At 35.1% G+C, this 11,640-nt stretch overlaps 1 protein-coding gene across 1 annotated transcript; it reads right to left on the bottom strand.

The window, feature by feature from the left end:
- Positions 1–532: 532 nt before the first annotated feature.
- LOC150099082 (uncharacterized) lies at positions 533–9,331 on the bottom strand. Its single transcript, XM_090404544.1, has 3 exons — positions 9,252–9,331; positions 7,351–7,483; positions 533–794 (listed from the first exon to the last, which is right to left on the bottom strand). Exons 1-3 carry the CDS (start codon positions 9,286–9,288, stop codon positions 569–571), a joined length of 396 nt encoding a protein of 131 aa, XP_090260670.1. The 5' UTR covers positions 9,289–9,331; the 3' UTR covers positions 533–568.
- Between the last annotated feature and the right edge of the window lie 2,309 nt (positions 9,332–11,640).

Raw genomic sequence — 11,640 nt, 5'->3', positions numbered from 1 at the left:
CCATCATTTACAGTTTCTACCTTAAGTATACACAAGAAATAACCAGCACCCATCCAACACTGAATCGGAACAACCTCATGTGTAGCCTACGTCGGCAACTACAAAGCAGGCTTTCACTGGAATTTGATTATTACAAAGAAACAGGAACTGTCGCAAAATTCATAGAGGAGTGGAACCCAACTGGAACCATTTTCTGGATTGCCGATGACAATACACTTTAGCTGAAAAATAACTAAAAGTGACACGGAACTGTAATATTGACTCTTACTGAAAATAGACATCCTGTCTACCACTAATGTACTTTTTCCTCATTTCTATTGTATATCTAAAAAGAAAATCCTTCTTTCTCTGTAATATACTTATAATATGTAAATAGTCATTTTTTGTTAATTATCTTCCAATGTATAATTTATCAAGTTTAATATATATATATATATATTCGTTATTGAGATTTGTGTTTATTTGTTTTGATGCCGATTATTTCTAATTTAATAATTGCAACAAAACTAAGTACTGAATAAAACACACCAGAAACAGCCTTTGCTTTTATTGTAAGTAACGTCCCTCTTCAATCTAAACACCACTGATTAGCTAGATAATTATAATCGTAGCAAAAGTTTTCGGCGTTTGCCGCTGAAAACGCTCGTCCTTCGATGTCACAGTTGAGTTTGCCGTGTTGCTTCAGGAGCTCCACAGTAAAGTACAAGGTGACGTTCAGTTTCTGTCGATTGCTGAAACCACAGCTGCGAGCATCAGCGAAGTCAGTAAAGCAACGCTCTAGAACACTAAAGAAACTAGAAATATAAATACAGTTAGAATAATATTCTTAATTTCTCGATAAGGATTTAATCAAAATGGATAAGTATGGTATATATTAACTAGTATGATACATATTAATGGAAAATGCACTTTGCATGTTGAAAAGTAATAAATTCTCACCTGTATGAGCAGAAAACGTTTATATAACGAACTGGATTTACCTTTACAGTGCATTTAAAATGTATTACGATTTCGTTATGGAAATAGATTTCGTATAAAATCAAATAAATCATACTTGCTGACTGCAGCGCGCACGGAAGGCCCGATGGAAAGTACTACTACACTAGTATCAAAAACTAAAATTCCGTCTGTATGAAACTTGAAAGAATAGATTTACTTCATAATTTACCCATTCCTTCACTTTATTTTACGTCATATTTATATTTTTTTTTCTTATTTTCGCTCGTCTTTACTCGCGTGTGTGCTTTTCTGCTGTTCGGTTTTGTTTCTTCATTTTTCCATTTCATTCTATAGTGTTCTATTAATAATAATGAATTATTATTATTATTATTATTATTATTAGACACCTCCAAGGAGTCCAAAGACTCATCAAGGGAGGGCACCTGCTCTACAAACTCTGTCTCAATCACTGAATTCACTAACTGACCGCAACTCCACCAACGCTATCTTCCGCCAACCACCACCACCACTAGTATTTCCACAGACAAGCACAAACATCCATGCCCATGACACAAGATTAATTATAATCTTGTGTCAGTATCATTTATTATGTTACTGTTATGACATTCATTTATGCGAATTAAATACAGTATACCATTTACAACGATATTAATTATGCTCGTTACTTGTAACAAATGATAGTATTGATGTCTAAATGTAGTTCCTGCTGTGCAGTATATGTATGATATTTATTCGAAAGATAATCGAATGGTGTTGAAAAAAAACAGCAAATATTTTTGCCAAAAAGGTACAAGTCAGCTGACATTTGCCTTGTAAGGCGCTTCCGTCGATTAATTTGTTGAAATCTGTTCATCCCCTGTACTAAAATTTAGATACGAGACAATTATTCATTTATGAATTGTTAAAATTAATTTGAAAGACCAGATAAAGGATAAATGTCCATAAATTAATTTGTAAAGCAGAAATCTGCGAAATATGACGATACCTGAGACCCCCCTCCCCCCGACGCGAATATGAGTGATCTTATCTGGTGTCAAATGCAGATAGAGAATTTCTTCATCGGAAACTCGAGTTTTGACTCTGAAGAGCGAAATCCGGTCATAAGAACACAATCGCAATTCTTTATGCAGTTTTATTTGTTACATTTCTTATCTTTTGTTTTATTTGGTATCTTTACTAACGTTACTTTGGCTACAATACTTTGTTCGCTGTAAATAAATAAAATAAATAATTATTAAACTATTTTCATATTTAAGTGAAAACAGGTAAAATGCGTGTTTATTTGATGCATTTTATGACTCTCGACACTTTATTTTTTTAAATAAGAAATAAGTGATAGTTACATTTATGACCTTTATCAAAACAGTGATGAATTTCAATACTTAGTATCTTGTCGATTAAACATGCAAGCTAACTTACTGAGTAATATACTGTATGCCAAACCTATCGCTAGATGGAGCCACATTAAAAGGTTTGTCTAACAAGAAGACTTGCAGGGTAAACTTAAGTAAATTATTTCATATTAGTTTTCAAGTCTTCAATTATACAAAACGTGGATTAAATAAACTCGTTTATTTAATCGAAATATTATTTATATCACTTTTTCTTTTAACTATTAGGAGCATCGCGGAAGGGATTTTTTTATGTGGACAGTTGCAATAGTATTTTTCAGCCATGAAAGTAATGATATGGCAATCAAAATTATTATTATTATTATTATAAATTTAAAAGCAACAAGAAACAACTCTTTAACTTCATTTGGTATAAAATAATGCATCGTCTGTTCATTGTCAACTTTTACCTCTGTGTCTGCAAAAGTAGAAAGTCCAATGTTGGTTCCTACTGCAATGATTGATAAGAGAGAGTTTTTAATGCTTTTTATGTTTACAATGTTTGGCTCTGTAAGTAGGACTTTTTTTTTTTTTGAAGGAAGGGACTAGGGTTTTAAATTTCGCGACTTAGCCAGGATTGACTAGAACACACACACGCGCGCGCGCGCGCGCACGCACGCACCTACGCAATTTGCATAAACGTTAGTATTAAATGAGTCTATTTCTAGCGTAAGCAAATACCTGGATAATGCAGCATCTGACACATTTGGTAGTGCAAGCGGAGGCAACTCATAGCAAGGGTGGAACAAGCTCCGATCACTATTCTTGGTATTTACCCACAATGTGAACTTAGCTCCTAGGAGCTGTATTACTGTTCTACATTATAAGAGAAGGTCACTACCCAGACCGGTTTTAACCTTTTTGTATAGGTGAAGCGGGCTCTAAAAATAAGATGCTTCCGAAAGATCGCCCAACTCAGCGTTGTTCCACTCAGTGACAGGCTCACCCTATCACCGAGAAGAACCTCAGCATTGGCTCTACCCAGTGGTAGGCTCACCCCACCATCAAGCAGAGCCATAATCTCAGCGGTGGCCCCACTCAGAGACAGGCAAAAACCTACCTCTAAGTGGAGCCTTTCAAAGCCAGATCCGTCCCGCACCGGTTTCCACCCTCATTGGGGTCTCATCAGTGAGTAGGTAGACCTAGTTAATACTAAGTTTGTAGCGAACAGAACTTACATCCCTTCTATGAGAATTGCCAAGATAGTCCCAATAAATTACTAATTATATGAAGAGCCAAAGGCTTCAATTCGGCGACATGAACTTATTTAAGTTAAGGGATATTACATCCCATATATAGTTTCTATATTCGGCATGAAACTCTTTGAGTTTCTTATTCGGTTAAGAAACAATATGGGATGTAATATCCCTTAACTGAAATAAGTTCATGTCGCCGAATTGAAGCCTTTGGCTCTTCATATAATTAGAGTCTATTTCCTTTGTGGTATGAAAAGGTGTCAGTTTTTTTTTATATAAATTACGTTGCATAAGAAATTCTGTAAGCATAAAAAATGCCTGATGAGATGAGAGTGCTATCTACAAGTAATTTTTTTATCATTTCAGTAATTATAATCGAAATGCACTCAGTTATAATAGAAATAACACGTCGCCTATCATTCATAAAAACCATATCTCCAGGTGTAACTATTTTGTTCTTCTGTTGACATTCACACACCTCTAGCCCAGCTCAAATGCATCGTATCCGTGTCCTCTTTCTGCAGCATGTGCTACTGAAGCCTGTCGTGTTCGATGTTCTCTTTCCCTCTCTTTTCACTCCCCAAAAGACCTCCTCTTCTTATTAAAATAGGAGCTATTATTATTGGCATTTTGGTATTGAAAACATCGGGGTGCAGGGAATGCTCATTGTAGTTATTCATAAGACTGTGTGTGTGTGTGTGTGTGTGTGTGGACTTCATTGAAAATACACTCCAATAGCGGTTCCCTGGGTTAGTCATTTCGCATTCCTATTCAACCGAAAATACTTTTCCGGTTCGTCAAGAAATGTGTACCCAGTGCTTAGCTTAGTCCTCTATTTTATTTTTTTCAGCAACATTTCGCGGTCCGGAGATTACGAATTCTGCGCATAGGAAAAAAAAAAAACAGTAGTAATTTTGCATGAAGTCGTATGAAATGTTAAGTGAGCAGATTAGTAGATATGAACGTTTGGTTGCTTTCAACGATTCGTTCATAAAGGAACGCTAATTACTTGGAACACACAAACATTTTTCTGTATACCCTGCTTTAGATTCGTCCGAAAATGATGAACTATAGACAGGAAAGTCATTTGGTCCACTGTTGACAAACAGCAACAGTTACAAAAGATAATTCCCTTCTATGTAGCTGAAATAGAGTACGGTGTAATAAATTGCGTTTTGTATTGCTTCTGAACGAAAAGAGGTGGGGTTTCAGGCATATCTAATTCTACACAACACGATAGAAAAAAAGGGATAGTGCCTACTTATTTAATCCTTATAAGTCACCATTATTTTCTTTTATAGTACGCTAAGTATATCAATGTCATTGATGGGATGACAATTAAGAGCAAACAAGAAACTTATTAGAACTGGATATTTCTATAAATGAGATTTTTCACCTGCTTTGGGTTCATTACTCAGATAATGCTTTGTAATTTTCACGATAGATCTGAGAAATAAGGTTGTTCTAAGGTAAATACAGTAGTAGGGAGTGAGAATGAATGATTGTGGAATGTATGGGCAATGCATGTTCTAGTGTGTATTCTGCAATTATAGATGCTAATGTGAATTAAATAACGGTGCATAGAAATACATTTTTGAATCTTTGTGATATAGCGTTCAGTGAATCTTCGAGATTCACTCAACTTAGTTTACATTTTTTTGTGGGTGTTTAGGAAAATCTTACTTCTAGAAAGGTATTTTTTTTTAAATGAGTGTAGAAATGAGATTTTTCGTTTATTTTGCATTTACTGCTGCTCGAAATTACGCTTTATGCAAAAAAAAAAAAAGAAAAAAAAGCGGATCTGCTTCAGTTTCAAATGATACCGAAGATGCTGTCATGTGATAAGTTTATGCTAACAAGATTACTGGTTAAAGCGTATTAAAAGAACATCTATTTGAATAGCGATAACTAGCGATTTTTCTCTATTCTGCAAGAGGATTTCAAGCCAGAACTGAAATCCTGGATACAGCAAATATACAAAAAAAAAATAATAAATAAAATAGCATTTATTATATTTGTTGCTAAGCACACTGTTTCCCATCAGCAGGATATGCGCAGTCTCATATCAGCTTCAAATGCGAATGATTGTGTAATGGTCTGCAATTTTCGCTGCATGACAAAGCTCATTCACAGAGCCCAAAGAGCTTCTAAACAAACTTGATACGATTCATCCAAGGATATAATTTATTCTTGAGGACTTCGTTCATCAGACTACCCTTTGATCTATTGCCTCTCTTATTTGACTAGAAATAGTAAAACTCTACTTTTGATCCAGTGATGTTAATGATAAATCCATTAACCATTCCTTAAATCCATTTTCCTGCACCTACCAATAGGGAACTCAACCAACAAGAAAATTAAATCCCATTACTTGTCCTGGTTGATTGAGTGGATAGTGCATTCGCTCTGCAACAACAGGTAAGTTCGAGTCTCACGACGTGCGTAAATGTTAAGGTTTGAATATCTTTAGGTGAAAAATAAATTTCATTACTTGGCGCTCACACCGAGAACCATCCTACAAGCTTAAATTACCTCATATTTGTCTCTACGCTAGTCGTCGTCTTATGTGACATTCCGTCCACCCGTGGTACTAATTTACTGATTTAAAGTGTTGAACTAACACTAGTAAAAATTATCCTACGTAGGTGATTATCAGTCTGATAACCGTACACTAATACAGGAATGCGTATGTCGATGCGAACACTGTGGGCTAAGCTTCTAAATTGTATCATGTTGGATTACCTACTTTGTGTCATAACGCGTCTCACAAATACAGTTGCACAGTTTAAAGCACGATGGCAAGCTCTCGATATGCATAGTTATGAATAATATCCGCGTATACTCTGCTGAGAATTTCACACTTGCAGTTGCTCTCAGCTGCTATAACCAGAGACAAGTGGCATTTTTTTTTAAATTTTAATTTTATTGTTCTTCGAAGCTATTTATTCTTCTTCTTCAGGAATGATAAACTTAAACACTAAATTTGGATGGAAATGAACTGTTGAAGGTGCACTTGAGCAGATATTTCAAAAGAGCAGTCCGAAATGTTTCCATTCATTCATGACCTCACTTAAAGAAGTGCAGTCGTTTGAGTAATCCAAATTATGTAATCCGATGATGTGCAAACTAAAGAACATCAGTGAGTTTGTAGTATTTCTTGACATCAGAGGTTTGATATCCTAAAATAGAAAAAAATTACAATGCCAGCATTTCTGAGTTATAGGATTTTTCTACTTATGTCTTCTAATATAAGGATTTAAAGGATCGAACTCCCAACTGGAAGAGGACCCATTCTTTCATTAGGAGAGTGGAATAAAGAACTTTCATTTAATTTGCATGGCGGACTTATAAATTAGCAACTTTTATAACTTATTTTGATATGTAGTGAGTTCCTAATGAAACGGAATACACAAATATGGCAAAAGGATTGAATAGAGAAATCGAAAAAAAATAGGAATTGTAAAACTTCTCACCATCTACTTACATATCTCGATGATTAGGGTGAATTGCATTTTGAATCCATGTTTTAAAAACATAATAGTAATAAAAAAACACCGAGGGTTAGTGTTCAAAACCATCTATACTAGAAGTCTATATGATTTTCATAAAAATGGGCATGTTGATAAGGAATTAATTTTTGTTAGTGGAAATTTCTGAAGTTCTTGTCATTGGATGAATCCCCTTATCTGATATTTCAAACCTTTTTCATTCCTGCTGTACACATGTGATCGGCGACTTGCGTAGAACATTGGAGGCATCATTCGCTTGATGTGCGTGCTCGAGATTGTTAGCAAAGTACTTACCAACATAGCTTGGATGTTTCTTCTTTGACATCAGGATAACGGACTACATATTTTATTCTTCCTTCTAGAGTCTTGATGCACCGAATTCCTTCTTTCTCTAGCTGCTTATCTTCACATCGGAATGATGCTCTAACTGAAAGATATCATTTTTAACTGTAATTATTTGTTTATTCGCATTGCAGTATGGAGCAAAATCCACCCACAATGATTAATGGTAAATTAAAACCATACAAATACTTGTTAAAATTTATAAGAAGTTCTATCTCAGAAAAAATAAGCCTAATGTTTACATCAAGAATATTCGGCTTCTTCTCCTGCTCGGACCATGCCGCACAACGCACAGTTTTTAAACATGTTCGCTGTGCGACTAATAAGCTTATATGAAACAAATTAGGAATTGCATTTACACCATAACATTGCAGGCGTGTTCGGGATATTAAATCCTTATTACCCTTTTAAAAGGCAAGACAATCATCGCGGGAAGATTTGTGCTAAATTACATTCGCTGCTTGCATTTTTCGAGGAGGAATTAAAAGCAAAGCTTGTGCGAGGCTCAGTGAAAAGGTATTGATTTGTGACTTGTTTGTGAAATGAAACATGAAGAGATTTTAATCGAAACTAAATAGCGGGATTGGTTGTTAAATATTTTTGAAGAGTACTATGTCTGTTATCTTGGTCTTATTCGTATTTTTGTTCTGCAGTACAACATCTATTTTTTTCTAATGTTTATTTTATTTATTTATTTTTTTTTTTTTTTTTGCAAAAGTAAAAAAATTAAAGACGACACTTATTGAATGTTCCTTGAGGTTTCTTTTTGGTGTAATTAAAAGTTTGAACAACGTTAAAGATATGTACCAGTTATTTGAGTCAAGAGACTCATTGGCTCATCTGAAAATTCCAAGGAAACGCTACTACCGCGAAAAATGCATACTTGCTGTGCAAAAATCTTTGAAAATTAAAAATGATTGTTTTAAAAAGATGGTAATTTGAGATAACAGGTGTGCTTCTAGGATGCACACCTATTAGAAATATTTTTATGAGTGATTAGAAACCGTATTCTGTCAATAGCTGCTGAACAATGAAACTTAACACCTCAGTTGTGTTTAGCGGCACAACTGAGGTGTTGTGTTGTGTTTAGCGGCACAACTGAGGTGTTGTGTTGTGTTTAGCGGCACAACTGAGGTGTTGTGTTGTGTTTAGCGGCATTGGACCGGGTACAGCAAACAACTAAGCTTATATCCGGTTGATTATTTCATTAACTAATGCTAGTGGAATTTTCCCTCCTAAGTTGACATTTCCGCTGAATTTGTAAAGGACCAGGACAATGTCTTCTTCTTGGGCGACGTTTAATCACACGCAAGCTCACACACCCATCGCAGCCTACGTATTTTATGCATGTGACACCTTCGTCATAACTGAAGAGGACTGTGTAGAGTACTGCACCTACAGCTTATTTCTTACTATTAATCGTTAAGCTTTGCAACCTTGTCATTGTTTCTTATTAAATATGATCACAATTTTATGATTAATTTTGATACATGATTAGCCACTTTTCGAAACTGCGCTCTTCGAAACTATAAAAATTAACCATAATCCATTAAAACTCATTTAACATTAAATCCAAGAATATTGAATTCAGTTATTGAAGTTGAAATGGCCAGGCTAACGACTTTTCATTAGTAATATTTTCTTGAATGTGGAATTTAGTTTTCTTTTTCTATAAATAACAATCAAATAATATAGTGCACCCGCTTATTACATGAAAATGAGATAACACTTGGAAACTCATTCGGAAACAACATCTGTTTACTTCTAGGCAGCAGTACGATAATGCATTTTCCCAGCTTCACTTGCACTAAATAGGGTTGTTGAAAGGGAATGCGAACAGATCAGTTACTTACCACTCAGGAAAAGGATTAAAAGAAGGAACGCTTGCATGTCACTAAAACTCTTCGCGAATATTCAGCGCTTCGTATTTGACACGTCACTTACTGTTAAATGATCGCTGATCAAAGTTCTGTTAACATGTACTAGTAGCGTGTACACATTCTGTCTGGTAACGTGACATCGCAGTGTTATGGCACCCGCTTAGTATTTCAAAGTCGAAGAGGGATCAATTTGGAATATGTATTTCTATTGACCCAATGATTGATGCTTCATTTAAATAGATAGGAAGGTAGGTAGATTTTTAGGGGGGGGGAGTATTCTCGTTTCACACTCTGAAGATGCTTATTAACTATTGCGCATTTTACAATATAATGTACATATATATAATATCATGCAATTTAGATAAATGAAGTTTGCCCTCTCCTTGTCTTAACTAAGTGGCAATTTACTGTCACTACCTTTTCTTCAAGCCCAAATCATATGAACACTATGTGATTTTCTATCACTCTCCTCGTAATCAGGCTGACTAAGATAGCACACACACACACACACACACACACACACACACACACACACACACACACACACACACACACACACACACACACACACACACACACACACACACACACACACACACACACACAGGGAGGCTGGAAAGTTCTGATATACACCTATAACAAAAAAAAATGATATTAAAGCAACTGACTTTTATCAGTTGAAAGAACATATCTTAAAACCCTTTAACCTCCATGTTTCATCAAATTGTAATAATTTGTTCTCTTTCTTTTAGGATAGATAAGAAGGCATAAAATTAATTAGTTTTTGTTCTGGGTGTTTATCCGAACTTTCCAGCCCCCTCGTATATACATATACCAATCACCGCTCAGTCCATCATCTAGTATTACTCTTCGTCAAATCCGTAAACAGGGTCAGAAAAAACAATATATGTTATATCGACTACGCAGGAAGTTGTCTGCTTGCAATTGACCGAAGAAGTTAAGTGCAGTTCATCTGTTAATTATTTTTTTCAGTGCTTTAATAAATGCAGTGTGTTTTTTCTGAAATGGGAAAATTCAAAAAAAAACATCGTGTAGTAACTGATTTGTGTATATGAGCTTACAGATGTCCGCTTGTCGAAACAGGACCTGTGACGTTTTGATCAGTCTGGTATGTTTGATGAGCTACTTAAATATCATATTATATGCAAACAGATATCTGAAACGTTTACCATTTCTACAGGAATTGTTATAATAATATTTTTGGTTAGATGGTTGGCATTAGATTTTTGGTCTAATGAAAGAAACAGTCATAGTGATTCAAAATATCTGAGAAAAATTAAAATGCCAAAACATCTGATTTTTAATTAGCAAATTTATTATATTCAATATAAAATGAATACAAATAATAAATAAATGTGAATTCAGCAGTTTAGCAACATTACTGTTTATATTCTGATCTTTCATCCATTCCAGATAGGAAACTGGAGAACAGCTCTGAAAGATATGCCGGTTGATGATTTCGAAAAAGCACTGAATTCTCACCGCCATGTTCAGATGAGAGAACCTTAGTGTTTTCTCTTCGGTCAAGTCTTATCTGCACAAACAGTAAGAGAATATGCGAACGTACATTATATCCAGTAATGTTATATGGAGAGAGAGAGAGAGAGAGATCAAATACGCAGCTCCAGTTGTTTTTCAATGCACGGTTTGGGAACACATTTTAAGAGTTGATGCTGATAATGTAATCTATCACAGACTTCGCAGAAAATCTTTCGCTTTATTTGGAGATTCGTGCGTATACTTACTCGCATCGTGTGCATTTTCGTAATATCTTAATGCACTATCCCCAGGTTTTATGTATTCTTATATCGGTGGTCTTTGATGTAGTGTTTTTTCTTCCGCCTAGTCTATCAGAATTCTGCCTAAATTAGTTTTTACGATATACCTTGTCCTCTTTGCATTTTTCCTTACATTTTCGAATTCTGCCTTGCCTATTCTTTTTCTATCATTCTTGCCATCTATTTAAATATTTTCACTTAAACATCCCTTCTATCTATTTCCTGCTTTCTACTCCTTCAAAAAAGTATTGCGAGTTTATTACGCTACGTTCTGAATTATAAGAAAAGCCATAAATCGGAATCTCGTACAGAATGTAAAGGATATTTATTTTTATTGCTGTTTCCATGCGAGCATAATTTACTTCGTATCACTTGGAGATGGGATAGATTTGTCTTTCTTGTTTTGAAAACTGTGACTCTTTTTGCCTGCAGACGGAAAAACGGACCAGGTCTAGATGTAAATATAAAATACGGACAAACACACAGGCACACACATACACGGGGGGGGGGGGCTGGAAAGTTCTGATAAATACCCAGAACAAAAATTAATTAATTTTATGTCT

Source organism: Typopeltis vanoorti, chromosome 15 (genome assembly GCF_054136105.1).
Source record: "Typopeltis vanoorti isolate ZY-2024b chromosome 15, IOZ_Tvanoo_1.0, whole genome shotgun sequence".
NCBI classification, from domain to species: Eukaryota; Metazoa; Arthropoda; class Arachnida; order Uropygi; family Thelyphonidae; genus Typopeltis; species Typopeltis vanoorti.
The sequence above is the reverse complement of the archived record's forward strand: the minus strand, read 5'-3'. Positions and strand labels throughout refer to the sequence as shown.

Coding starts and splice junctions, on each gene's coding strand:
- LOC150099082 (XM_090404544.1), bottom strand. CDS start 9,288: ATGCAAGCGTTCCTTCTTTTAATCCTTTTCCTGAGTG. Junction 7,484..9,251: donor TTTAATCCTTTTCCTGAGTG/GTAAGTAACTGA, acceptor GATATCTTTCAG/TTAGAGCATCATTCCGATGT. Junction 795..7,350: donor GAAACATCCAAGCTATGTTG/GTAAGTACTTTG, acceptor TTATATTTCTAG/TTTCTTTAGTGTTCTAGAGC.